General features: G+C 41.5%; 1 protein-coding gene across 1 annotated transcript in view; it reads right to left on the reverse strand.

The window, feature by feature from the left end:
* The window catches only part of hsd17b12a (hydroxysteroid (17-beta) dehydrogenase 12a), an 85,015-nt gene extending 58,984 nt beyond the window's left edge, over positions 1 to 26,031 (reverse strand). The window contains exon 1 of the mRNA XM_052029405.1: positions 25,782 to 26,031. Coding sequence (XP_051885365.1) covers positions 25,782 to 25,953 — 172 coding nt within the window. The 5' untranslated portion in view covers positions 25,954 to 26,031. The remainder of the gene's footprint in view (positions 1 to 25,781) is intronic.
* Between the last annotated feature and the right edge of the window lie 224 nt (positions 26,032 to 26,255).

Consider the following 26,255-nt stretch of genomic DNA (forward strand, 5'->3'; position numbering starts at 1 on the left):
ACTGGTTTCAGAATTAAAGGCAGGCAGTACTTATCAAGCCACAGAATGAGAAAACATGCATCACTGGAACTGAGCCCTTCCATTTGCAAGGGTCTTTAAACTATCCTTTTACCATTTTAATGGATAATTATATGATGGAACAGTATTGGACTCGATTACTCAATAATCCCTGAAGGAACCAATTATGGAAAAGTCTACCGAGAGTCATTTATAACCAGTGAAGTTCCATTTTTCTTATGACTGGAGATGCAAGTAACAATCAAGCTTTTACATTTAGGTGGTTAAGCCAAATACTGTTAAGAGTAGTGGCATATATGTTGTTGTAAAGCCTTCCCCACATTTATTGTGTACTTAGTCTGTTCTGGATGACCAGTGTTGCACATCGAAGCTTTTCTGAAGTTAAGATTGTAAAATTCAGTGCTGTGCCAACAATGGGGAAAGATTAAAGGACATGCTATGTAAAGTCAAATTTGTCATATGCACAAGTACATGTATGCATAGGTGCAATGAAAAACTTTCTTGCAGCAGCACAGGCACATATCATAAGCAGCATTCACAAGGGAACAAATTAGTTTTTTTTAGAAAAACAATTAGAACTAAGAAGTCCATTTTAATGCAAACTGATCAAAGTAGTCATGCTGTTGCTAAATTGTAGTGATTAGGGTTTTGCTGGTTGGATCAAGAACCAAATGGTTGAAGGGAAGCAGGCGTTCTTGAACCTGGTAGTGTGGGGCTTCTGTACCTCCTGCCCAATGGTAGCCACAAAAAAGTGGCATGGCCCAGATGGTGGGGATCTTTGATAATAGATGCTGCCTCAAGGCAGCAACATCTCTGCAGGTACTACCAATGGTGGCAAGGGATGTGCCCATGATATATTAGACAGAGTCCACTACTCTGCAGCTTCTGGTATTCCTGTGCATTTGAATTGCCACACCAGACCATGATGCAACTAGTCAGGATATATCTGTAGAAATTTGTTAGAATGTTTGGTGACAAGCCAAACCTCCTCAACCTAAGGAAGTAGAGACACTAGGGCACTTTCCTTATGATTGCATCTATGTGCCAGGCCCAGGACAGGTCATCCAATATATTAACGCCCAGGAATTTAAAGCTGCTGACTCTCTCCACCGCCGATTCCCCAATGTAGACCAGCGTATGTTTTTGACAAGGCATTGTGACTTAATGAATTCCATTTTCCTTTCCAAACTTTCATGGGTGAAATTGCACAATCAAGTCATATCTTGGTCCAAAAAAGCTTATTCAATTTCAAATGGCAATGAGCTACAATCATGAGATTTTAGTGGAAGGGATGACATTAGTTTTCTTTACTTTGATTTCATGGCATGTTGCACCATTGTGAACAGTTAAGAGTAGTCTGCCACCACTCTAAAGGCAGAGGAATAGCAGAAATCCCAAAACCTAAAGAACAGGTGGTGGATGGAAAGGGTCAGCGACTCTGACAGCCATGACGTGTGTAGATTCTTCAGTGCTGTAAAGCCATTGGTGGACCAAATACCCACTGCCACACACTATTGAGAACCAGAAATAAGGGTGAACTTATCAAGTACAGAAGCAATCAATGCCTCCTGGATGCAACACCACAAAGACCTTCTTGACTGCACTGGACCCTGCCATCAACTCCATTCTGCTATTCAAGCCAGCCCTGCCACTGCTCCTAACAAATTGAGAAGGACATATCCCAGCTCAAAAATAACACTCCCTCAGTAGATGGTATTCCCTATTGAAATCCTAAAACCTGAAGGGTTTCAGTCAGAAATCCACAGCCACATGACCAACCTCTGAGAAAAGGAAGATATTCTAAGGGGAATTCAAATAGTGTAACTGTGACCTTCAAAGGAGATACATCCGATTGTACTCACTACAGAGCTGTCACTCAATGTGCCACCTGGAATGTCAGCACCAAGGTACTCCTGAACCGCCTCTTTCCAGTAGAGAAAGAGCTGCTCCCCAATTTACACTGTGGATTCTGTCCATCCATGAGGCATGAAGTGGACACAACCATCACCATTTGACAACTGTTATGAGCCCAGGTTGTTACTTGGTGAGTGTCCCTCTAAGGCGCCTGACTGGTAGTGTGTGGGGTTTAGTCCGACTGATGTGGGTGGGAGCGAAAAAACTTCTATAATTGGACTGCTGCAGGTGCCTGAAGGCGGATTCATTTTTGGAATGCTGGCTGGCAACTGCAGACATGTCTCGGACACAGAGCACGCGTGAGAGCAAAACGTGAGAGTTGGTAGCACTGACTGCCAGCTTCTGCATCTATGAGAAGAGCACAATCATTGTGACTGTCACTTTATAATCCATCCATGGATTTTTGGAGCAATTGGTGGAGTCCAGTTTGTTGATAACCTGTACCAGGAATCAGGTGTATCTGTGGACGGCCACATATAGAGTGCCCTCGGTGCAGCAGGTATTTCAGAACAAAGCAATGGAGATCTTTGGCGATTGGGGTGTCATATTGGTTCCATCGTGGAACTTGTGGAATTCATAAACTCCTTCTCTCTACATTCTAATGTGGGTTTTCAGAAGCTTTTGCTCATTGTCTTGCTTTGTGACTGACAGAACTGAACTTTGAGAACTGTTCCTAGACTTGGGGTTTGGGAATTTGCCACACACACACTTTGGTTTATTTTGGTTTGTCTAATACCTAACATTTTCTTTTCTTATTATAAGTAGTTATTAATAAATAGATTGTAATGTGGAAACCTGGCTTGTTGTGTTTCTGTTGTTGCTGGTACGTAACAACTCAAACTGCAAGGAGCAGCACCAGCCACTATAGAGGACCTTCAATTCATTAAAGCACTGACTGCAGTAAATCAGGGAGGGGCTGTGGAACACCTTCCTCAGGTTAGATATATGGGTGTAGCATAAGAAAAATAACAGGAAATGGAAAAAGAGCAATGGTCAGAAGAAAAACTCAAGGATGTGCAGAAAGTCTCCTTGAAGAAATGCAGCATCCCCACTTGCACCTGGAAATCTCCAGCCAAAGGCCACTCAGTGGAGCAGTGGTATTTGGAATGGTATGAGAAACTGGCAGCTATGCTTAAGTAGCAGAAGGAGTGCACCACCTCTCAAACTACCCACTTGCCTGCCACATCTGCAGAAGACACAATAGGTTCATTAACAACTTTAGCACAGACAAAACCAGAGCTGAAGTCATCTTTGGACATGAGGGATTGCCGAACATGTCTTCAAAAGCAGACTGCTAGGGAGGGTGCTGGCATTAACCTGAGGGTTCCATATCACACTGAGTTGAATGTAGTAACTTCCTAGTCTACATCAGCACACTACCCTCAACTTTTAAATACACAAGGGCCAATGCCATGTCCAAAACCCATGCTACTCTTGAGCCTCATTTTCAGAAGCATTCTGGCTTCAGTTTGACAGAACAGAGTGAATATATTAGATGTTATTGTTCTCACTAGTCACATCCAAGATAACAATCAAGGGATTTAACAAGGAAGTCCAGGACAAAATTACAAGCACTGTTGGAGAGTTTCACTCCCTTGACAAAACTGGTTTAAATACAGAAAAGTACTTTATTTTTATATAAATATTGTACGTTTGATTTTAATGCAATACATTACATTGATTGTGTTGAGACCATCAAGGAAGCTAGGAATATTCTACAGGATTGCTTGTGTTGTGGATAGAAAGAGCAGGTAAACATGAAAAGTTTAAAGCTTGTAAAAGAATGATGCTGCTCTTTTTCCAAAGCTCAAAACTCAAAAATCAAAATAGAGAGATGCAAGATATTCTTCATGTTACCATGAAGCTTTACTAATTTTACAGTCACAGGATGTGGCTGCCACTGGTTAGTTTTAGAAATTAAAAGAGAACTGCAAATGCTGGAAATTTGAAAAACAGAAAATACTGGGAAAACTCAGCAAGTCAATCAACATCCATGTACAGAGAAACAGTCAATGTTTCTGGTCTGCAACCCTTGGTCAGAACTGAAAGGTGTTTGTTTTCAGGAGGAGGGAAACCAGGGAGGGAGGTGTAGAATGAAGGGACAGTCTGTGATAGGATGAGTCAAAATGGCTTAATGGAAACTTGTCAGCGCATTAAGCTCCCACGAGTATGTAATGAGATGGTAATGCAAGCTGGTGGGACTTGCCCAGCAGGCTAGACTCATGCATGTAGAATAAGAAAAGGAAAAATTGAAAATGCTGAGAAAACCAAATTTGTGAGCCAAGAGCAAGTTGAGACAATAGGTCTGCCAGGACAGTCCTGCTTGTGAATCTTAGGCAGAAGGTAGAAGTGGGCTGTGCAGGGTGGGGGCACTACATTAGGATGCTGGTGGGGCAGGCACGGTAGTATAGCGGTTAGCGTAACGCTCTACAGCGCCAGCGACTCGGGTTCAAATCTGGCCACTACCTTTAAGGAGTTTGTACGTTCTCCCTGTGTCTGCGTGGGTTTCCTCCGGGTGCTCCAGTTTCCTCCCACATTCCAAAGATGTACAGGTTAGGAATTTGTGGGCATGCTATGTTGGCGCCAGAAGTGTGGCGACACTTGCAGGCTGCCCCCAAAACACTATGCAAAAGATGCATTTCACTATGTGTTTCAATGTACATGTGACTAATAAAGAAATCATCTTCTTGTGGTCGGAAGATCTCCTTAGGAAATGAAGTCTGTGACTGAGAGAAATAATGACCTGATGTTCAACTATAGGTTCACAGGTCAAAAGGAGGTACAAAAGGTGTATCTGAGCACTGATGTTTGGTCTACAAGATGGAGGTCAGTTTGCAGCATCCTTGTTAGCAACATTTGATAACACTAAGAATCAACTCTGATCGACATTAAGTGAAGTGCTGCAAGTGCCGAGGGTAGATTGATTGGAAAAATTAAGAGTCAATATCCCAACAGCAGTTTGCAATAATTTCGATCAAGAGAAGATATGAGGCCAGAAGGTCCAAACAGGTGACAGGTGAAAGGCTCAGTGGTCTGTGGGGAGGATTCCAGTTCAAAAAGGCATGAAGGAAGAGGTAGCTGAAAAGCTGAGTCTGACATGACATTGTGCAAATCTCACTACATTACCATTAAACTACCAAGCCCATTTAATGACTTGTTAATGTGCTGATAACAATCCCCATTAAAACATTCTATTACAGACACTCCCTTTGTTCCACTCATCCCTCCCTTACCTCCTACTAAAAAAATACTTGCATCTCTTTCCTAATGCTAACAAAGGGTCACAGACTCATGTTACGAACCAACAACAAAAGAAACACACTGAGTCATGTATCAGTGTTTAAAACTATTTTATTAATAACTACTTATGATAAGGAAAATAAAAGTAAAAAGGTTAGAATATTAGAAGTAAAAATGTTAGATCTTAAACATTAACCCCAAAAACTAAACTCGAAGCGTGTGGCAAACTCCCAAACTTCAAGTCCAGGAATGGTTCTTAAAGTTCAGTTCAGCAAGCCGTAAGGTGAAACGTGATCAAAGGCTTCTTCAACAACCACCGTTGACTGAAGACAAAACGTAGATGTAGAGAGAAAATAGAGAGTAATTACAAAATCCAAATGTTCCACGATGGAACCCAAACGACACCTCAGTGGTTACTCAGCAGTGACCACTCCACCGCATCTTCCTCACCCCGAAAGGCTCTCGAATCGTGGCCGTCCACAGAAATACCTGTTTCCCTCTACAGGTTAACAACAAAGTGGACTCCACCGTATTACTCCCAAAATCCATACGTGGATTGTTGTGACAGGCATAGTTATAGTTTCTCATCCATCGATATAGAAACTAGCAGGCTGGTCTCTCTCTCTCTCTCCTCCGATTGACTGCTTCAGAAACGTCATTACGTCCTTTATCTTGTTGTCGTAACCACGCCAACACACACACTACTGTGCTCTATCTTAAAGGGACATTCACCAATAGTAACCCAGTTCATAACACTCAAAACATTGACCATTTCCCTTTCCATAGATGCTGCCCGACTTGAACTTTCCCCCCAGCATTTTCTGTTTTTCTAAAAATTATGTGCTCTCTAAATAAGAATCACATTTGAAAAAGAAAACTTTGTAGGATGATGACCACAAGTGATTTGTGAATGGCACTTGGCAAGTTAAGGAACAGGTACCAAAGTATCAGTTAAGGTCAAGTTTAGGGGATGGAAGAGGCCAGGAGATTATTACAGCAGCGATTACCTTTACTCCTTGTCCTTGAACACGAGTGGCTCAAGGTATTTCTGAGCTCAATTATGTCAACTACATTGCTGTGAACCTCAGGGAGACCTGGTAAGGATGAAAGATTTCCTTTGCTACAGACAATTAGTTTGTTAGATTCTCTTTTAAAATAATCCACTGGTTTCATGGTCACCAATGATACCTATTTTGAGTTCCACTTTTGCCATAACCATCCATCACTACACTCTTAGGACTTGGTGCAAATTAGAATATGGGAAAGCTTTAGATGATCTGACAGGTAGAAGATGCAGATTAAGATTAGCATGGAAAGTCAAGTTTGGAAGTAACAATGGCATGGATAAGGGTTTCAACAACAAAGGCTTAAAGTGATATTAGACAGGTGGAAGCAGATGGCCTTCGAGTTTAAGGATCAAATGAGAACAGGGGTACAAATGAGCAAGTTTCTTACATTTGTCACTACTTTGTAGAAGGTGTGTAGCTTTTACTAACTAATTGTGAAAGGTATTATTTAAATTAAGCTCACAAAAATACTTCAGCACGAAATTGTCAATAAACTATGGTTAAAAGGATAAAGTCTACTTTTGCTGCAGCATTCTTGCCTTAGTTTTCACAAAATAGTATTTCACAAATATGCCTTCAGCTATATGGGTCCTTGCTACTGAATTTTCTTGGGATTAAAACACTGCATCTTAAAGTAAAACATCCCAAGCAAAGCACTGTCAAACAACATTTGACAAACCACAAAGATTACAGCAAATGACAAAAAGCACAATCAAACTGGTAGATTACAAGGAGCATCTTGAAAAGGAGAAAAGGATAGTAAAGAGGAAGCAGCGAGGCCAGCATAGATCAGCCACTTTCATATTAAATGGTGGAGCAGGCTTGAAGGGTCTGATGGCTTACACCTGCTATTTTCTTGTATTAGCAATGCAATTCTTGGGCCAAGTCAGCCAAAAGGACAACAAACAATAATAGAATGAATGAGGCCGAGCAAAAGCTGAAAATCCAAGTGCAAGGACCTCAAAAGGCTGTAAGCACAGAGCTGGAGGATCAACGCTACAAAGTGTTAAAACAAAGATAAAATTTTGAAAAGTGAACCTTTTTACATCAAGAACAAAAAAAGTGGTACATGACACTTGGTGAGTTAATGTCCAGGTTGTAAAATATCACACGAGCTCAAGTTTGAGGTTACAAGACAGAAGATGGGCCAAGACTTTGTTAGAAATAGTTAAGCCTACAGATAAAATACATAGATAAGTATCTTAACAAACAGACATGATCAGAGAAAGAATGTTTTAAAGGAATTGATCATGCGACAGATGTGCAGTTGGGAGCTTATTATCCAGTAGGCTTTTTTGTGAAATAAAGAAACTGCATCCAGCTTTGGTCAAACTTGAAATCAAGGTGATTCAATCTAAGCAATGACAAAATGAGAGTTCTCCTCACCTCTTCACCCATGGGGTTATATTACACCTTGTAGCCTAGGTTAATGATCCATACACTTAGTTGAATTCCTACGACGACAGCTGGAGGATTTAAATTGAATTTAGTAAACTAGCATAGTAACAACTTTGAAACTACTTGCAAGAAAAACCATACTTGTTGCAAAAGAAGCCTGCCATCCAAACCTGGGCTACAACTCCAAGCCTACAGGAATGTAGTAGACTCAAACTACATTTAAAGTTACTTGCATCAAAGTGGGAACAGGAATTGCATTTAACAGGACTGGTGGCAGAATAGCTAAGTACTGAACTGGTAAACCAGAGATCTGAACTAATGATCCAAACACCCAAGCTCAAATCCCATTATGGCATCCGGTGAATTTAAAGTCAGTTAAAGTTCTAATGGTGCCATGAAACTAAGAGTCATAAAATACCAAGTGGCTCACTAGCAGGTCCGGTTGAATTTCAGACCTCACCAATGTTGTTAACTCTCAATTGCCCTTGAATATCATTGTTACAACAGATGAGCTACAAAATATTAAAAAAATACAGCACAGATTTTCAGCAAGCTGCTCACCATTCATGACTGCCTACCTTGGAATAAACCTGTTCTTACCTGGAGTAGGTCACCTCAAAAACCCATAAAATTGCTGCTGGTAATCAATCCTATTGAAACAAAAATTTTTAAAAGTGCTTGAAAAACTCAGGTCAGGCAGCATCTGTAGAAAGAGAAAGTTAACATTTCAGGTCCAGGGTTCTTTATCAGAACTGGGAAAGAGAAAACACGTTAGTTGCAAGTTAGAGACATTCCCCTTGTCTTGCATTTTGTGATGTACCAGAGCACTGTTTAAACATATACAGTGGCATGCAAAAGTTTGGGCACCCCGGTCAAAATTTCTGTTACTGTTAATAGCTAAGCGAGTAAAAGATGACCCGATTTCCAAAAGGCATAAAGTTAAAGATGACACATTTATTTAATATTTTAAGCAAGATTACTTTCTTATTTCCATCTTTTACAGTTTCAAAATAACAAAGGAAAAGGGCGCGAAGCAAAAGTTTGGGCACCCTGTATGGTCAGTACTTAGTAACACCCCCTTTGGCAAGTATCACAGCTTGTAAACACTTTCTGCAGCCAGCTAAGAGTCTTTCAGTTCTTGTTTGGGGGATTTTTGCCCATTCTTCCTTGCAAAAGTCTTCTAGTTCTGTGAGATTCTTGGGCCATCTTGCATGCACTGCTCTTTTGAGGTCTATCCACAGATTTTCAATGATGTTTAGGTCAGGGGACTGTGAGGGCCATGGCAAAACCTTCAGCTTGTGCCTCTTGAGGTAGTCCATTGTGGATTTTGAGGTGTGTTTAGGATCGTTATCCTGTTGTAGAAGCTATCCTCTTGATCTTCAGCTTTTTTTTAAAAACAGACAGTGTGATGTTTGCTTCCAGAATTTGCTGGTATTTAATTGAATTCATTCTTCCCTCTACCAGTGAAATGTTCCCTGTGCCACTGGCTGTAACACAAGCCCAAAGCATGATCGATCCACCCCCGTGCTTAACAGTTGGAGAAGTGTCCTTTTCATGAAATTCTGCACCCTTTTTTTGGCAAACATACCTTTGCTCATTGCGGCCAAAAAGTTCTATTTTAATTCATCAGTCCACAGGACTTTTCCAAATTGCATCAGGCTTGTTTAGATGTTCCTTTGCAAACTTCTGACGCTGAATTTTGTGGTGAGGACGCAGGAAAGGTTTTCTTCTGATGACTCTTCCATGAATGTCATACTTGTGCAGGTGTCACCGCACAGTAGAACAGTGCACCACCACTCCAGAGTCTGCTAAATCCTCCTGAAGGTCTTTTGCAGTCAAACAGGGGTTTTGATTTGCCTTTCTAGCAATCCTGCAAGCAGTTTTCTTGGAAAGTTTTCTTGGTCTTCCAGACCTCAACATGACCTCCATCGTTCCTGTTAACTGCCATTTCTTAATTACATTACGAACTGAGGAAACGGCTACCTGAAAATGCTTTGCTATCTTCTTATAGCTTTCTCCTGCTTTGTGGGAATCACTTATTTTAATTTTCAGAGTGCTAGACAGCTGCCCAGAGGAGCCCATGGCTGCTGATTGTTGGGACAAGGTTTGAGGAGTCTGGCTATTTATAAAGCTTTGAAATTTGTATCACCTGGCCTTTCCTAACGATGACTGTGAACAAGCTAATGAAGGTCTGAGACCTTGGTAAAAGTGATGAGAGCTCAAATCTCTTGGGGTGCCCAAACTTTTGCATGGTGCTCCTTTCCTTTTTTCACTCTATAATTGTACGAAACAAAAAATAACATGCTAATCTTGCTTAAAATGTTGAAGAGAATGTTTCATTAACTTTATGACTTTTGGAGATCAGTTCATCTTCTACTCACTTGACTATTCACAGTAACAATTTTGACCAGGGGTGCCCAAACTTCTGCATGCCACTGTATCTAGGTAGAGGCTGGTTTTCATGTTTGACTGGAACAGCTTGGCTAAAAGTGGCTAGTTCTGGAGCAAGTTAATGAGAAGTGCTATTGATAGTGCAATCAAATAGCAAGACAATTACTCATTTATAATTTGATCACAATGCTTATTTGGGTTTGCCAATAACATGCAGTTCAAGATCTCATTACATTGGTATAAACAGACTAAAGAGCCAAATTACAGAATTGAGATGAGAGTGACTATGCTGGTTACAGGTATTAGACATTAAGGAGTCCAAAGTGTAACTCACTGAAAAGCATTAAAGGTTGGATGTGGGGTGGAGTGACGTTGGTCTGAAGTGGTTGGCAGCGATGTACATCTACTGGAAAGAGTCATACCTCTCACAAAAGGAAGATTATCGAGATGGAGGCCAGTCATCTCAACCCCAGACAAGAGAACTAAAGAAACTGGAGTAGCCCTTTACACCATCTCTGCCCTTCAATAAAATAACAAGCAATCTTTTACTCCAGTGCCAATATCCTTCACTAATGTCATGTCAATCGATTACCTTAATATCAATTGAATGTGCTAAGAATGGCGCCTTCACAGCCATTTGGGGTAGAGAATTTCAAAGATTCCCATTTCTCTCCTGAATGAATACCCCTTATTCCGAGGCCATAACACTTGGTTTTGGACACCCCAACCAGGGGAAACATCGTCCATGCAACTACCCTGACAAGGACTGAAAATTCTGTACACTACAATGAGATTTCCCTTTCATTCTTCTAAAGCATAGGTCCAGTCTACTTATTCTCTCCTAACAACCTACCACTCCAGGCATCAATCTGTTGAACTTTGTTGCACTCCCTCTATTTAAAGTATACCCTTGCTAAGGTCGGGGGATCACTCCCAGTACACAATATTCCAGAAGTGATCTAACTGTATAATTGGATCACTCAAATTCTTATGCAACCAGGTCAACTGCCACTTGCATTCCTAACTACTTGGTGAACCTACCCATCAACTCTTATCAACTCAAAGGTCCCTGAGCACACTTCATTCTCTCACCACAAACAATACTCTTCCTTTATTTTCTACCAAAATGTACCACCTCTCATTCCCCCCACCCACCATGCTATCACCCATTCCCATTGTTCATGTCAGTTCTCGTTACAACCCACATTACCGACCAGTTCTATTCATCAGCAAACTTTAATACATTACTTGTTTCCCTCAGCCAAATCATTGATACAGATTATGAATAGCCAGGGCCACTGCACCAAATCCTTTGGCAACCAGAGAACAACACCTTTATTCATACTATTTACTGTCTTAACCAATTCTTAAATCTATGCTAGTGTATCACACTTAATACCATGCGCTAAATTTAATAACCTTGTGTGCCTTACTGAAAACTTTTGATAATCCAAATACTCTACATTCAGTTAGTTCTCCCTCATCTACCCATCCAGCTATAGCATCAAAACAGATTTGCCAAACATGAATTCCCTTTTATAAATCCATTTTGACTGTACCCAATTGTTATTTTCTAAGTGCCCTATCACCACTCAATATTTCCAGCATTTTCATCAATTCATAAATTAAAGCTACTAATGGCCATTGCTGGGCCACTTTATTTTTTTAAAATATTTAAGGATGTATATTACTTGTAAACAATTCAATAAAAGTCAGCCATTGTTTGTTTCCTGCCATACCTTTCACAGAGGTTTCCTCAGATAACACAACCAAATCATACCCTCAGTTTGCTTTATTCAGATTTAAGATCCTGGTTTCTGATTGAAATGGTTTTGTACAGAAATAACTTATCAAATTCTATCACAGTCCCTAAAGGCTCTTTACCTACCAGATTATTGATTACCCCTTCCTTCACTTATTAGAACTGAAATAACCTGTTCCCTCATTGGTCCTGAGTGATCTAGAAAGACATTTCTTAAAATTCCACAAATTCATCCACCATACTATTACTTCGTTTTTTAAAAAAAACTTTCCCTGTCTGTATGCACATTGAAGTCCCCCAGGGTCTAATGAGATGCATCACAGACTGCTACGAGAGGCAAGGGAGGAATTTGCTGGGGCCCTCACAAAGATATTCAAATCTTTGCTGGCCACAGAACTGGAGGACAGTAACTGTGGTACCTTTATTCAAAAGGGGCACAGGAATAGACCAGAAAATTACTGGCCAATGAGTCTAACGTCAGTTTTACTGAAATTATTGGAAAAAAATCCTGAGGTCTAGCATAATTTACACTTGGAAAGGCAGGGATCAAAGATAACACAGATTTGGTGGGAAATCCTGATAAATTAATTAAGACTTTATTGTTGAAGGGGTAACTATATATCGATGAGAATAGTGCAGTTGACATTGGTTAACTGGATTTCAAGAATGCCTTTGACAAAATCTCAAGTGGAAGGCCAGTACCAAAAGATTTAGAGTCCATGTGATCCAAGGCAGATCCAAAATGTGAGGATATGATAACCATCATGGAATGAGGATACATACTATTGATAAAACCTGGTAAAGAGATGGGATGTTTTGACACTAGACTCAATTAGAGCCATAGCAAATAAACAGAGAGAAGTAGAAACCTGGGTAGGAGGGGTAGTGGTGGGGGAGGGTGTATACAGAAATCATTGAGTGGTACCAGCCCATTGAGGGTAGCATACATGAGAAAAGGCATATCCTAGCTCATCCAGAAGTCATATCACAATGCATCATATGTAGAAATACAAGTGATAACAGCATGGAGATCTGTGTTAAGAGACCATGAAAAGAGGGAGGACAAATGCAAACCAATGATCTGTAAAGGAAGCAAAACACTGGTTTTCTCTACATCTAGCAGGGTTTACTTCTCCCTGCGCCGAATGCCTAACACTGACTAGGTCTAGCCATGGCCTGGTATCATGTGACTGGCATACTGCTGTACAAGGAGGTAAAAAGCCTCAATTCTTGTCCTTGTATACTCTAGCTCCAAAACCTGCTTCAGTCAATTGTATAACCATGCCCAGTAACCTTTTGGCTAGTTGGGATGGTGATACAATTGACTGAAGTAGGTAGTTCTGAAAGAGGCTGCTGATGTTGATGGGGCAGTGATTGTCTCGTATAACCTCACATACGCTCGGGATGTGTACGATGATCTGCTGACAGGAATTAACACGGGAACCTCAATACAAACTTTGCAGGCCTCCTTCAAATTATCCACCTTCAAACAGATTACTACCAAGGTCAATAAGGTGAACACACAGACCACAGATTTAGCTTGAAAACTGGCCTAGAGGACCACTAACCATCAAGACTTTAGCCACGCTGAACAGTGATTTAAGAGCATTATCACACAAGCAAAGGATGGTTGGATGCCTCTGCCATAGCTTCACCCAAGTAAAAAAGATATAATGCCCCAAAGTGGATAAACCAGGGAAGTTTGGGAATGGGTGGGGACCAGAGAGTCAGGTGCCCACATCACCCGAAACATACATACCCCACCATACAATGCCACTGTAGTAGAAATGGTGTTCTACGTACCAGAGTCAAAATATTGACCATCCTTACATTGATTTGCACCCAAGATACTATTTGACTGTCTCACATGCTATTAAACATAATGGGACTATTAGGGGATCCAATATGGAAGGCTGTCTCCGTCAGTAGAACTACATCCTATTTCCAAACCTAGGAGTTAGGATTAAGGAGAACTGCAGTTTCAGGAATCAGACCGAGAGATATTGTACAAGTAGCCTACATTTTGCACTACCTCACCAGTGTAGATCGCAAGGAAAAAAAGTGTTTCGTCAGTACAAAGAAAAATCCACAGAACATAACCAGACCTAATTTGTGTATTTTGCCTGATCTCTACATCACCATTGCACATGCTGTTAATCCCATTTAGGACTGAAGCAGAGATGAAATGTTTAACTGTGTCAGATGGTTGGGGGGGGGGGGGGGGGGTGTTGAGAATAAATAGAGAAGTGGCCAGATTACGAGGATCCCATAGGGCCAACAATCCCTCCTTTACAGGAGCACAGAATTAGTCAAAGCAATACAACACAGGCCCTTCAGCCCAACACATCCATGCTGCCCATCCAGCTATCCCACTTTCCTGCATTCAGCCCATATCCTTCTAAGCCCTGCCCCTGCATGTACCTATCCAAGTGCTTCTTAAATGATACAATTGTACCTACCTCAACCACTTCCTCTGGCAGTTTGTTCCATACACTCACCTCCCTCTGCATGAAAAAGTTGCGCCTCAAGTCTCTCAAATCTTTCCCCTCACCCTAAATCTATGCCCCTAGGTTTTGACTCCCCTGCGCTGGGAAAAAGACTGCTACCATCCACCTTATCTGTGCCTCTCTTGATTTTATAAACCTCTATAAGATCACCCCTCATTCTCCTACATTCCAAGGAATAAAGACCTAGCCTGGCCAACTTCTCCTACCATAGCAGTTAGTGTAATGTTATCACCGTGCCAGTGACCTGGGTTCAATTACTGCTAGTGCCTGTAAGGAATTTGTACATCATCCCAGTGTCTGCGTGGGTTTCCTCTCACATTCCAAAGATGTACAGGATGTAAAGCTGTGGGCATGCTATGTTGGTGCCAGAAGAGTGGCGAGACTTTTGGGCTGCCCCTGCACATTCTTAGCAACGGAAAAAGACATTTCACTGTGTTTTGATGTACATGTGACTGATAAAAATACATCTTATCTCAGGCCCTCTCGTCCTGGCAACATCCTTGTAATCTTTTCTGTACTTTTTCCAGTTTAACTGCATCTTTCCTGTAACAGGGTGATCTAAACTGTACAGAGTACTCCATAAATGAATTAAAATAGGTACGGCAGAATATAGTGAGAGAATATGTTGTCCTCAAACATATGCTCAAGAAGATACAGAAGAGAAATGCTGCACTGAAAATAGATAGCTGGTTTACAAGGTTATGGAACTGGAGTTTAGAAAACACCTATGAATTCAGATGTTTTTTTTAGTTTACACACGTATTAGCCATTTTCTAATTTCATTGACAACACAAAATTTTGTAATTGTGGCTGGCTGGCATACATGTATTGGGGCAACTCAGATAGTAAGGGAGAATGGTCAGTTTAGGTGAGTGACCAAAGAAAAAGAGGTGGAGGGGTCTGAAGCAGGGAAATATTGAACACAGTGCAAGGCTGAATCAACAGGATAACATCCAAGACTGTAAGCACTGACAGGTAGGCCAAATGAGCAAAGAAAATCATAAGTTCGGTCATCTGCCCATGAGGGTGTGTGGTCTCACAGATAAGGAGAAGCACCAGTTTGAGGCATACTTAACATGAACAGCTAAATACTGTGAAAGGTGGGACTGAGGAAAGTGATTAGAATGACTACATTAACCCATCATTCACATTGTTCAGAAAGAGTGGGAGCCAAGAAGCAAGGTTATGAGCTATATGCTGAGTATCACTAGACATGTACCATTTGTTCAATAAAGACTCCTCAATAAAGTCCACCATGATAGACAGCGTCCAGATTAGTCATTGAATATCTCACAATGGAAAAAGGTGACACAGAGAGAAAAGCTGAATCAAAGGTATGGCCATGTTGCAGGAATAACAGGGGTTTATGTAAAATTGCTAAACTCAAGATTAAATCCTTTATGTTATGATGTGCCTAGTTAGAATATAATGTGCTGTTCTTCAAGCTTACGCTGGACATTATTGGAGACATAGGAAGCCAAAGAGGAGGAATGGGGATGGGATAACGAATGAAAGAATGGATGCTCAGTGTCACTTTGGTAGACTGAACAGAATGTTCTGCAGTCAGTAGAACACACCGTGGGCACTAAATGTAATACACTAAATTGGAACTGCAAGCAAATTGCTGTCCTCCCTGGGAGGACTATTTGGATCACTGAATGGTGGAAAGGGTAGAGGTGAGAATTAGGTGCTGCATTAGAAAATAGTGGAGATGGAAGAGTGGACAAAGGAAACTGTCCTTACAATACTCAAAGGTGACAGGAAAAGAAGAAATGTTTAGTAGTGGAAAATATGGAGGAGTATCTACTGAAATGTGAAGACTGCTGAGGTGAAACCACGCACAAGGAGAGTTCTGTGCACATTCTGGCTTGGAGGATGGGCTTGAGAGCAGCCACGCAGGCTATACTGGAGACATGGTTAAGAGCCCCATTATGGTAGAGAGAAAAAAGACATTAAAGACAATTTTTTAATGCCAAAGATAATAATCACCCTTCATTGAATGGATATTACAATCAGTTTGCTGTGCTTAAAACAAAGCTGTCAATGTAAAGGGTTCCACAGGGAGATGTCTTTGATCTTACCATTTTCACTTGGTTTAGTAACATCCTCTCCTTCACAAAATCACAAGTGTGTAATTAGCAGCAAACATCCTCAAAGCTGCCCATGCCTTTATGCGACAAAATCTGGACATGATTCATCCATTGTTTGGCATATGGCACCGATTCATTTACCGGAGTCTGGTTGAGGGGTGGTGATGTGGGGCAAGAAGTGTTTCTGGAGACAAATCAATAAGCAACAAGGTCTGTGGTCATAAAGCTGGGTATTCTGTGGCATAACTTCCCTTGATTCCCTGCAGCCTTTCTGCCATCAACAGGTAAATTCCTTCATCAAGGGACCATTAAGCCATGTCATACCATTCGCCACAAAGAATGCAGATTAAGATGGTGAATCCAATACCTCAATGGGAAATCGAAGATAGATGAAAAACACTGCCTGTGCCAGGGATGTCCACATTCCAAAAATTTAAAAAATATAACCCATAATTACATTGGAAACTTATTCAGATGACTGGGATGAATATTTAGATCCTTAATTTTAACAAAATAACTATTGGTTATTCAGATGAGTTGAAACATATTGTCACATGGCAATATCCCAATACAGACATTTCATCAATACAAATACCACTACTGTAATTTCACTTAATCATACACTAAAGTGAATTGCAAGTACTCACAATTATATTTCAAAATGAAATCACTTCATCCACACTGAACTGCAGTGACATAAAATGCCTATGAGCAAAAAAACCAATGTCGGAATAATCCATTCACTAACCTTGATAATAGCCCATGTCTAAGCCACTCTAACCACATGACCAGCACTTTGTTCAAATCCAGTCAGAACAACTTATCATTCATAATTAGATGTACAGTTCACAGCAGGTCCATATTCAAGCCAAAGGCATTTGTATGAATAGCACTGCTTATGATCCATAAAAGAATGTTAGACAAGACAAAAATTTGTTCATTATTCAGTGTCCAGTATTTTAATGAATCAAAGGATCAATAGATTTTCTAAAAAAAAAGTACGTGTTCCCATTGTTTTCCTACTACCAACATCCCACACTGCCACCTTCCACCATACTGGAAAAGAAAAACAACCCAAAAAAATGGGTTGAAAAAAAAATCAAAAAGACTACAGATGTTGGAAACATTCAGGTCAGGCAGCATCTGTGGAAAGAGAAACAGAATTAACAATTCAGGTCAAAAGACCCTTAATCGCAACTTGCAAGAGGCAAAAACCGTTTCCAGCATTTTCCATTACAGTTCCAAAAACAGGTTAGATGATCTTTTCCCTTGAAGAGCATGAAACATAAATTTGATGAACTGAGGCTACACACAATGTGGCAAAAAAAGTGATTGATTAAACTAGTGGTTTGCAAACTTTTTCAGGTGATCCACTTCAACCAGATAGTTCACCCAGATGATTCAATAATAATAAATCCTCCACTCACCAGACAGGCATTTATTTGAAGGAGTGGGGATAATGACTTTTTAACAGAAGTATCTCATGTGACTCACCCAAGGGTCATAGCCCCAACTTTGATAACACAAACGTTGCAAGTATGAAACAGAAAATATAAGGAACAGACCAAGCAACACGCCCAGATTTTGCAACAATAACCAATGGCTTGCATCTGATATTACAGGTTATAACTTGGGAGAATATAATACTGGTGTCAACTACACTTTTCCCCCCAATATTAAGCAGATAGGAACAAATGCGACATTCTCTTTTACTTCCCCCCACCCCACCCAACAAAGTACAGAGAGCAGCTGAAAGCTAGAACATTACTGATCTTGCTTTTTGATTTTTTTTCTTTCCAATTACAAGGCAAAACATATGATAAATTTATTACAACTACAATTACATCACAATCCACAGCACTGCTCAATTTTGGTCTCAGTATCACAGAACAGACTGGAGGATATTGAAAAAAGTGCAAAGAGTAAACAATAGGCAAGTGGAACTTGCATTTCTATGATCCTTCTAACCTCAAAATATACCTAGAAACTTTATCAATAAGGTACTATAAAAGTTACTGTAGTATTACAGACAATTTTACTTGTAGGAAAGTTAAATTGGGGAACATAAATTTTAATCAAATTTGGTAATCAGAATATAGAATACAACCAAAATAGTTGAATAGCACAACAGAATTTAAGTTAGATAAACACATGAACAAGAAACAAATACAATATGTTGAAGTTAGATGAAGGGTGGGAGGACCCTTGCAGAATATAAACATTGATCAACTATGCCCAGTAGCTTGTTTGCACTGTGAATACCATGCAGCACTGCTGTAAAGTATAACATGCAGTGAAACTAATAAGTATTTGACACAATCCTAAGTACGTCTTGTGAAAGTTGACCCGCGCTGTAATAAAGCAGACAACAGCAGAACCAAGGAACATACAATTAATGCTTTATTATTTAACGCTAGTGGGAGAGAAGGATACAGAGAAAGAGTAAACAGTGTAACCCGAGCTCTGTACTGATCCGCACTCAGATTTACATATTAGTGTCCCACCTTTCATACTTAATCTAAAGAAGCCTGTATGCGAAGTTGCACATACTAGGGCAATTGCTTACAGCAAACCTTTAGTAATACAAGATATGCCTTAAGCACTTCTTTGTTTCACACAAGCACCTGCACATCTTGCAGTCATAACTATAGTCACGCCATGGTTGAAGCAATAACAGCTGTACATTATTAACCCTTACATTTCCAGTTACTTTTACAGTCCAACTCCAGCTCCTTCACACAGTCAGTCAGGAGCCACAGCTGGGTGCACTTCCTGCAGGTGAAGTCATAAGGGATGCTAGCAGTCTCCCTGATCTCCCACATCCTGCTGGAGCATGCCACTGCCCTGACATTCTAGCTACTCTAATAGGAACAATAATTCCACAGAAAACCTCACCTGCACCTACCTGCTCAGCCTCCTCTCACCAAACTCTCCTGAACCAAAGCCTCAGGACTTGTACTCAAACATGGCACTTACAGCTCAAACATGGCCGCTCCACTAGAGCCCACTTCCTTTTTATACCTGAGAAAGGACAACTAGACAAACAAGCTCTTAACTGAAAAACAAGTTTCAAAAAACAACTGGTTCCTCTCCTCTGGCTGTTGCAACTGGTCTGTGACTACAAGTTAGTGACTGATGTCTCACATCAGCTTCTCTTTCCCTCACTCGCCAAAATTTCAGAGTATATAAAAATCTATCCAGTCTTTATCATTTAATTCTTCTAAACTTCAAAGAGTGAAGGACTAGTCAATCGCTTCTGCAAGTCACCTCCATCATCCAAGGAATCAAATCAATTCCATTAACCTCTGCTGTGTTCATTTCAACTTGAGTACATTACACCTTGGGTAAGGGGACCAAAGGCGTCCACAAATAAAAATAGAAAATGCTGAACATATTTAGCAGCTCATGCAGCCTCTGAAGAAAAACAGTTAACATTTCAGGTCAATGACATTTCATAAGTGGGAAAAGTTAAAAAAACACATTTTAAATTAAGAGAACAAACCCTAAGATAGGGTAGAGACCAAGTGAACTGAAAGACAAATGGTGTTGGTGCTAGCTGAGAGAGGATAGTAAAGGCTTGGTAGTAGCAGCTGATGTCTAAGGAGATGTACATGTACACTAAAAGAGAAGTTGTAAAAGCAAGTTGCTGCTCACCTGGAAGGAGCACTCAAGTCTGTTGGTTGGTGGGAAGGGATGTGAAAAACAGCTGTTGGATTTTTTTCCAATTTTGGTAAATGCATTTAGTGTTCACAACCTGGCCCTCGCTATATTGAAAAAACCAAAACACACATTGGGTGACTATTATGCAGGACACCTTCAATCTGTCTGCAAGGATGCCCCAAGCTTGTAGTTGCACATCACTAATTCCACATCCAATTCAATTATGAATGTCTTTGGCCTCTTACACTATTCCTACAAAGCCCAAATCTCATCTCCTGTTTAGCCATGCTGCAGGCCACTGGACTCAACATTGAATTCAACAGTTTTGGATAACCATATTTGCTGGTTTGTCAGAACTGGCAAGCTCTGATACAAGATCCACTACCTGTGATTCCAGCTCATTTTCCCTCACTCGCTAGATGCCGCCAACCTACAGGGCATTTGCTAGATTCTCCCTGATTTCAGATTTCCTCCAACTGAATGTCACGGTTCCAGCAGTTTTATTTTACCCATCCCCTCCTGTGCTCCCATTCATCTCCCTCTACTCATACATCCTCCAGACAGATCAACTGCAATTAACAAACTTTCACTACCCTCTCTCAGCTGCATCACTCAATATTGGATGACAGCCTATCACAGACATTCCCTATTTCCTCTCTTCTCTTTTCTACAACTCAAAACATTTCAGATGTCCAGCATCATTGTTTTAGCTTTGATTTCAGAAGTGGCCACAGTATTCTTGATGCAGTTTATCACACTTCTGATAACTGACAGACGATCACTTTTCCAGACTGTAAAAACAGATGTTTTTCTATTCTTCATTAAACTAGTTTTGCAGTCTATTGGCTCCTTGGGGCTTATTTACCCCTCTAGTTGCAAACTTAGATTTAGCTGTCAGCAAACCTTGATGTTACGTTCATGCGAATCAAGGAGCAAAAGTAAATACGCGAAACCCAAACATCAATTCTGTAGTTTTTCAAAAGGAGAAACAGCCAGTATCCACAAAGAAAATGAATTACAATTTACATGGGTTGTCAAAAATAAAAGACATGACAAAAACAATGTATGCAGCTATGGAGAAGATGTCCACATTGATAAAGATGTGTGATCATTGACCATAATGTTCACTGAAGCAGCCATATAACTGCAGACACAAGAGCAGTTCTAGGCCATACATCCTTCAAGTTGCTCACCTCCAAGACACCCAGGATCTTTCTATTATTTAAACGGTAAGCCAATGTCGGCTCCATCCCGAATACTCCGCACTTTCCTGCATTATCACAGCTCCAACAATACAAGCAGTTTAACCAAATCCAGTGCAAGGATGCCCATTGGTCAGGGAATATAAACCCCCCACCCTTCCCACTCCCTTCATGCCTGGCACATGATGGCTGTGGGGATTATCATGTGCAAACTCACTACTCCAACATATCAAGGTCTCTTTGGTAACATTTCCCAACCTATGATCACCATCACCTTGAAGATTAAAGCGAAATGCAAGTATGGGAACCACATCGTGCAAATTCCCTCAGTCAAACAATCATCTACAATCTTTATCATTATTAGGCCCAGGTACAAGAACTCCTCCACAATAGCAGCACGTGAATGTCCTCACAATTCAGATGACAGCATTTCAGGGTGGTGGCTCAAGGGCACTTAGGGATGAACAATACAAGCTAGCCTTGCCAGCTACACCCACATCCAATACATGAGCAAAGGTTGACGAATGCTTTTATTTCAGTTACCAGAAGTAATGTGATGGAAATACTCAGCAGGTCAGCCAGCACCTGTAGAGAGAGAAAGTTAACTTTTCGGATAAATGACCCCTCATCAGAACTACAAAAAGTAGGAAATCAAGCGAGTATTAAATTGCAGAGAACTGAAAGAATGTGTGACAGAGTGGAGACCATGAAAGAATGAATGATACAAAAGCCGGTGGTGCTGGCCAAGGATGGTGAAGCCATGTTATTTGCAGTTGATCTAAAGTAGATATAAATAGAAGAATGACAAACTAAACAATGCTGGAATAACACCATTCCAGCAGCACCATTACTAGTCATAATGCAGCAATTCAAGGCAGCCAATCAGGGTGGTTACGGTACAGGCAGCTATTCAGCCCATCATGCCCATTCTCTCCACCAGCGTAACTAACTCCACCCACCACCTTTTCTCCATTCCCTTGCAAATTTTTCCTCACCAGCTCCCCCCCTAAGGCTAGAGAAACTTGCCAATACCACGACAGCAGACAATACATTCCAGATTCCAAACATAGGCTGCATTTCATGTCATTCTTATTTACTTTCACCTGTGACCTCGTCCTTTACCCTGCCAAAGGAAACCACTTCCTACTTTCCATTCCGTAAATCCTTTCTTGTCCCCCTCTACTCCCTCCGCATCCTTCCCACAACTGAACACAATGCTCTAGTTGAGGGCAGAATAGTAATTTTTTTTTAAATCAAGGTTTAATATAAACTGCCTGCTTTTGTACTCTGCCCCTTGATAAAGCCCATTTCCTCAACTTGCTCTATTTTCAATAAGGAGCGAACATTCCCCCCCCACCCCCGTCCTTTATTCCTACACCTTTTTAAAATCACATTTTATTCCATATCACCCCTCTTCTTCCCACCAAAATGCATTACTTCGCATTTCCCCACATTAAATATCTGCCTATTCCAGTCTATTTATATCCTGCTGCAGTTACTATTCTCTTCACAGTTCAAAACACTGCCAAGTTTTGTCTCATCTGCAAATTCCTCCACACCAAAAACAACTGACATCCCAAGATAAACAGTAATGTGGTACAAGAAAGTGCACACATTCTCAGATATTATTCTAGATAAGGAATTGATTTTTTTTGTATTAAAAAAAACAGAGAAGTGAGGACTTTCTACAACTGCTAAGCAAGCTGTTGGACAGCGAGTTCCCAGATTTCTACCCAGCAACAATGAAGGTGGGCTGCCCAAACTTTTTTCCCTCTACTAAACCACTATAATAATTCAGGGTCTATCACTTAAAATAGACCAATACACTTTGCCTGCTGGATCCAGTGGGCAAAAACATGCAGATGGTAGGATGGCTGACATTGGTCTCATGTGCTAAAAGATCCTAAAGATACAACCACCTTATCATAGCAATTCCAGCTTTTGCTCACCTGTCAACTTTAATCCCAGACCCCAGATCTCTCACCCACAACTTGCAAATTCAGACCATGTGCAACTAATCACTTTTGAAGCAATGAACAATCTGCTGGAGGAACTCAGCAGGCTGAGCAACATCTGTGGGAGGAAAAGAAATGTCAACATTTTGGGTGGAAACCTGGATCAGGACTGAGAATTCAGAGGCAAGATGGCCGGTATGAAGAGGAGGGGAGTAGTGAGACAGGAGTACAAGATGATTGGTGGACTGATGAGGAGTGCAAGATGACAGGCAGATTGTGCCAGGTAGAGGAGGGGAGTGCAGGTGGAGTTGGGAGACAGTGGCAGGTGAATGACAGATGGAGACAAGAAAAAAGGTAGATAAAGCAAGGTAGGGGGAGGGAGTGTGAAGGCTGGAGTCAGCTGCTGGAGAGAGGAGGAGGAACACAAACAGCTACTAGTGCTCAAAGGAGGTGAGAATGGAAACCATTAGGGAGACGTGAATGGCAGATGGCAAGGGGAAACTATTTCCTCAGATTCTGCATTCCTCTCAAAACTGTACTACTTAAATGATCTTTTAAATTCACCAGTTTAACTACGGCTCCTTAAGTCTACTACCAATGTTGCCAAGTGAAATCTGAAATCTTCAACAGTACTCTTTGCCCAAACTGTTCATGGCAAAGTGATCCTAACATATTCCTCTCCAGTCAGAGAGCATCTGTTTGCCATTATTCTTTACCCTTTATCCCTTAATTATATATTCAAGTTATCACCACTCTTTAAATACCAAGCACTGCTCAGTTCTGTAAGTGGTACTTGTGAATTCCTTTTGCATGTCAACCAAGTTTAATGTTGTGGTTATGTTATTTTATCCAAGAAGACAATCTGTGCATTATCCTTCTTAAGGCAAACTGAGGGAAACTTTTCTAATGATATTTGAAGTACAATTATCAAAAAAAATAACTGGGTACCACTTAAACATCCTGCAATGGAAAAAAAAACTGGTAGAATTACTGGAGTAAAATACCTAAAATCACAAAGAAAGCAAAAAGACTCAAAGGGTTGGATGAGGGCAAGAATCAAAGGTATGCAAAGTATTGTGGAAGCTGCAGCATGGCAAGTGTTAAAGTAGTGTGCAGCTGTACAGAACAAGGGTCCTTGAAAGAATAAACTCCCTATTGAACAGTATGAAGCCAAGTCTATTCATGTACCAAGGACATGAGCAGGCTCAGCAGACAAGAAAGATACTAATGAAGGATTGGAAAGCACACAAACTATTGGACAATTGCTCTTTACTAAAGTATAACTGGCTGCTTTTGACCAGTTTAAGTGCAAATAAAGGATTGAATAGCATGTAGTTTTTATTGGTTATTGACACCTGCAAGAATGTATAGTGATTGATTTTTATTCTATGCATGCAAATAAGCAACTAGAAAGTGCACAAGATTTCAATTGGTCAATGTCAGCATAAAATTGACAATTTTGAGAAGTTTACAGCAGCTGGGTGACTGGGATCACACTACTCTCCTTGTGCACAAGTAAAGAAAGTTTTATTAGGAAACAAGTCCAGTTGATCAGCGACAACAGTACGAACACAAAAATTAGGAGCTGGAGTCTCTCAAGTCTGCACCCTTATTTAATAAGATCACAGCTGATCTATTTGTAATCTTAGTTCCACATTCCGATTTATCCACAGTAAACATTTATCCATTTACTTACCAAATATCTTAGACTTACAAGGATTTGCTGGGACTCAAGGGACTGAATTATAGAGAGAGGTTGAGACTTTTTTTCATTGGAGCATAGGAGAATGAGTGGAGATCTTATAGCGATGAATAATTATGAGGGGCATAGATAGGGTGAACATGCTGTCTTTTTTCCCCCAGGGTTGGGGAATCAAGAACTAGATAGCATAGGTTTAAGGTGAGGGGAGAGCTTTAACAGGAACCCGAGGAGCAACTTTTCACCCAGAGAGCAGTCAGTGTATGGAATGAGCTGCCAATAGAAGTGGGTGAGGCAGGTACATTATCAACATTTAAAAGGTACTTGGACAGGTATATGGATAGGAAAGGCTTGGAGGGATATGGGCCAAACGCTGGCAAATGGAACTAGCTTAGATGGGAATCTTGGTCAGTATAAACCAGCGCGTTTCCGTGCTGTAGGACTCTCTGCCTACACCTGACTTACAAGAACTTGTTTCCATCGCCTTTTGGAAGAGCTCCAAAGACTTGTGACTCTCAGGGAAGGAAAAACAAAATCTTCTCATACTTTAAAAGGGCGACCCATTTGTCTTAAGCAGAGACCCCTTTACTACACATCTGCATTTGCGCCCCGTCAAGAACTCCTCCCCTCTCCTCAACTCACAAAACCAAGCCCGTCCAAGGTGGGGAGGGCGAAGCTCGGAGAGCGGGTGGCGAGGGAGGGTGGCGAGGGTGGGAGGGAGGGTGGCGAGGGAGGGAGGGAGGGAAGGAAGGAAAGGTTGGGGACAGAGGTGAAAGCAGTGAAGCGGAGGAGACGAGCCGGGGAGGGTGGGGAGGGAGTGGAAGGAGTGGGCAGGCACGGCGGCTCCGCTCCACGCCCGCACCCACCCCGCCACTCACCTGCCCAGCGGCCGAAGCTCTCCACCTTTACGCCCGTCCCGAACACGAACACCCGCGCCCCGCTCAGCAGCCGATACGCCAGCTTCAGCGAAAACCAGATCACGGCGGCGACCCCGAGCCAGTAGAAGACGTCACGGGCCGGCGGAGAGCCCACAGTCAACGGGGAACCCATCACCTCGACGCCAGCCAGCTGCCGACCGCCAGGAGAGAGTGACGAGAGGACGCGTCTCCGGAAACAACCGCCCCTCCCCTCCCCTCCCCACGCGTTCATTGGCTGAGACGGGCGCCGCGGCCCTCCGCGCTGGCCATTCGCTCAGCCGCACGTCAATCACCCGGCGGGCCGGCAGCCATCTCCGGGACGGCCCCTGGAGCGTGTTGCATTGCGGGACTTGTGGTTTTGCACCGCGCTTCCGCTCGGGTTCGAGGGCGAATGGAACTACGTCTCCCACAATTCCATCGTCACACCAAGTATCA

The sequence above is a fragment of the Pristis pectinata genome, chromosome 14 (genome assembly GCF_009764475.1).
Source record: "Pristis pectinata isolate sPriPec2 chromosome 14, sPriPec2.1.pri, whole genome shotgun sequence".
Lineage (NCBI taxonomy): Eukaryota > Metazoa > Chordata > Chondrichthyes > Rhinopristiformes > Pristidae > Pristis > Pristis pectinata.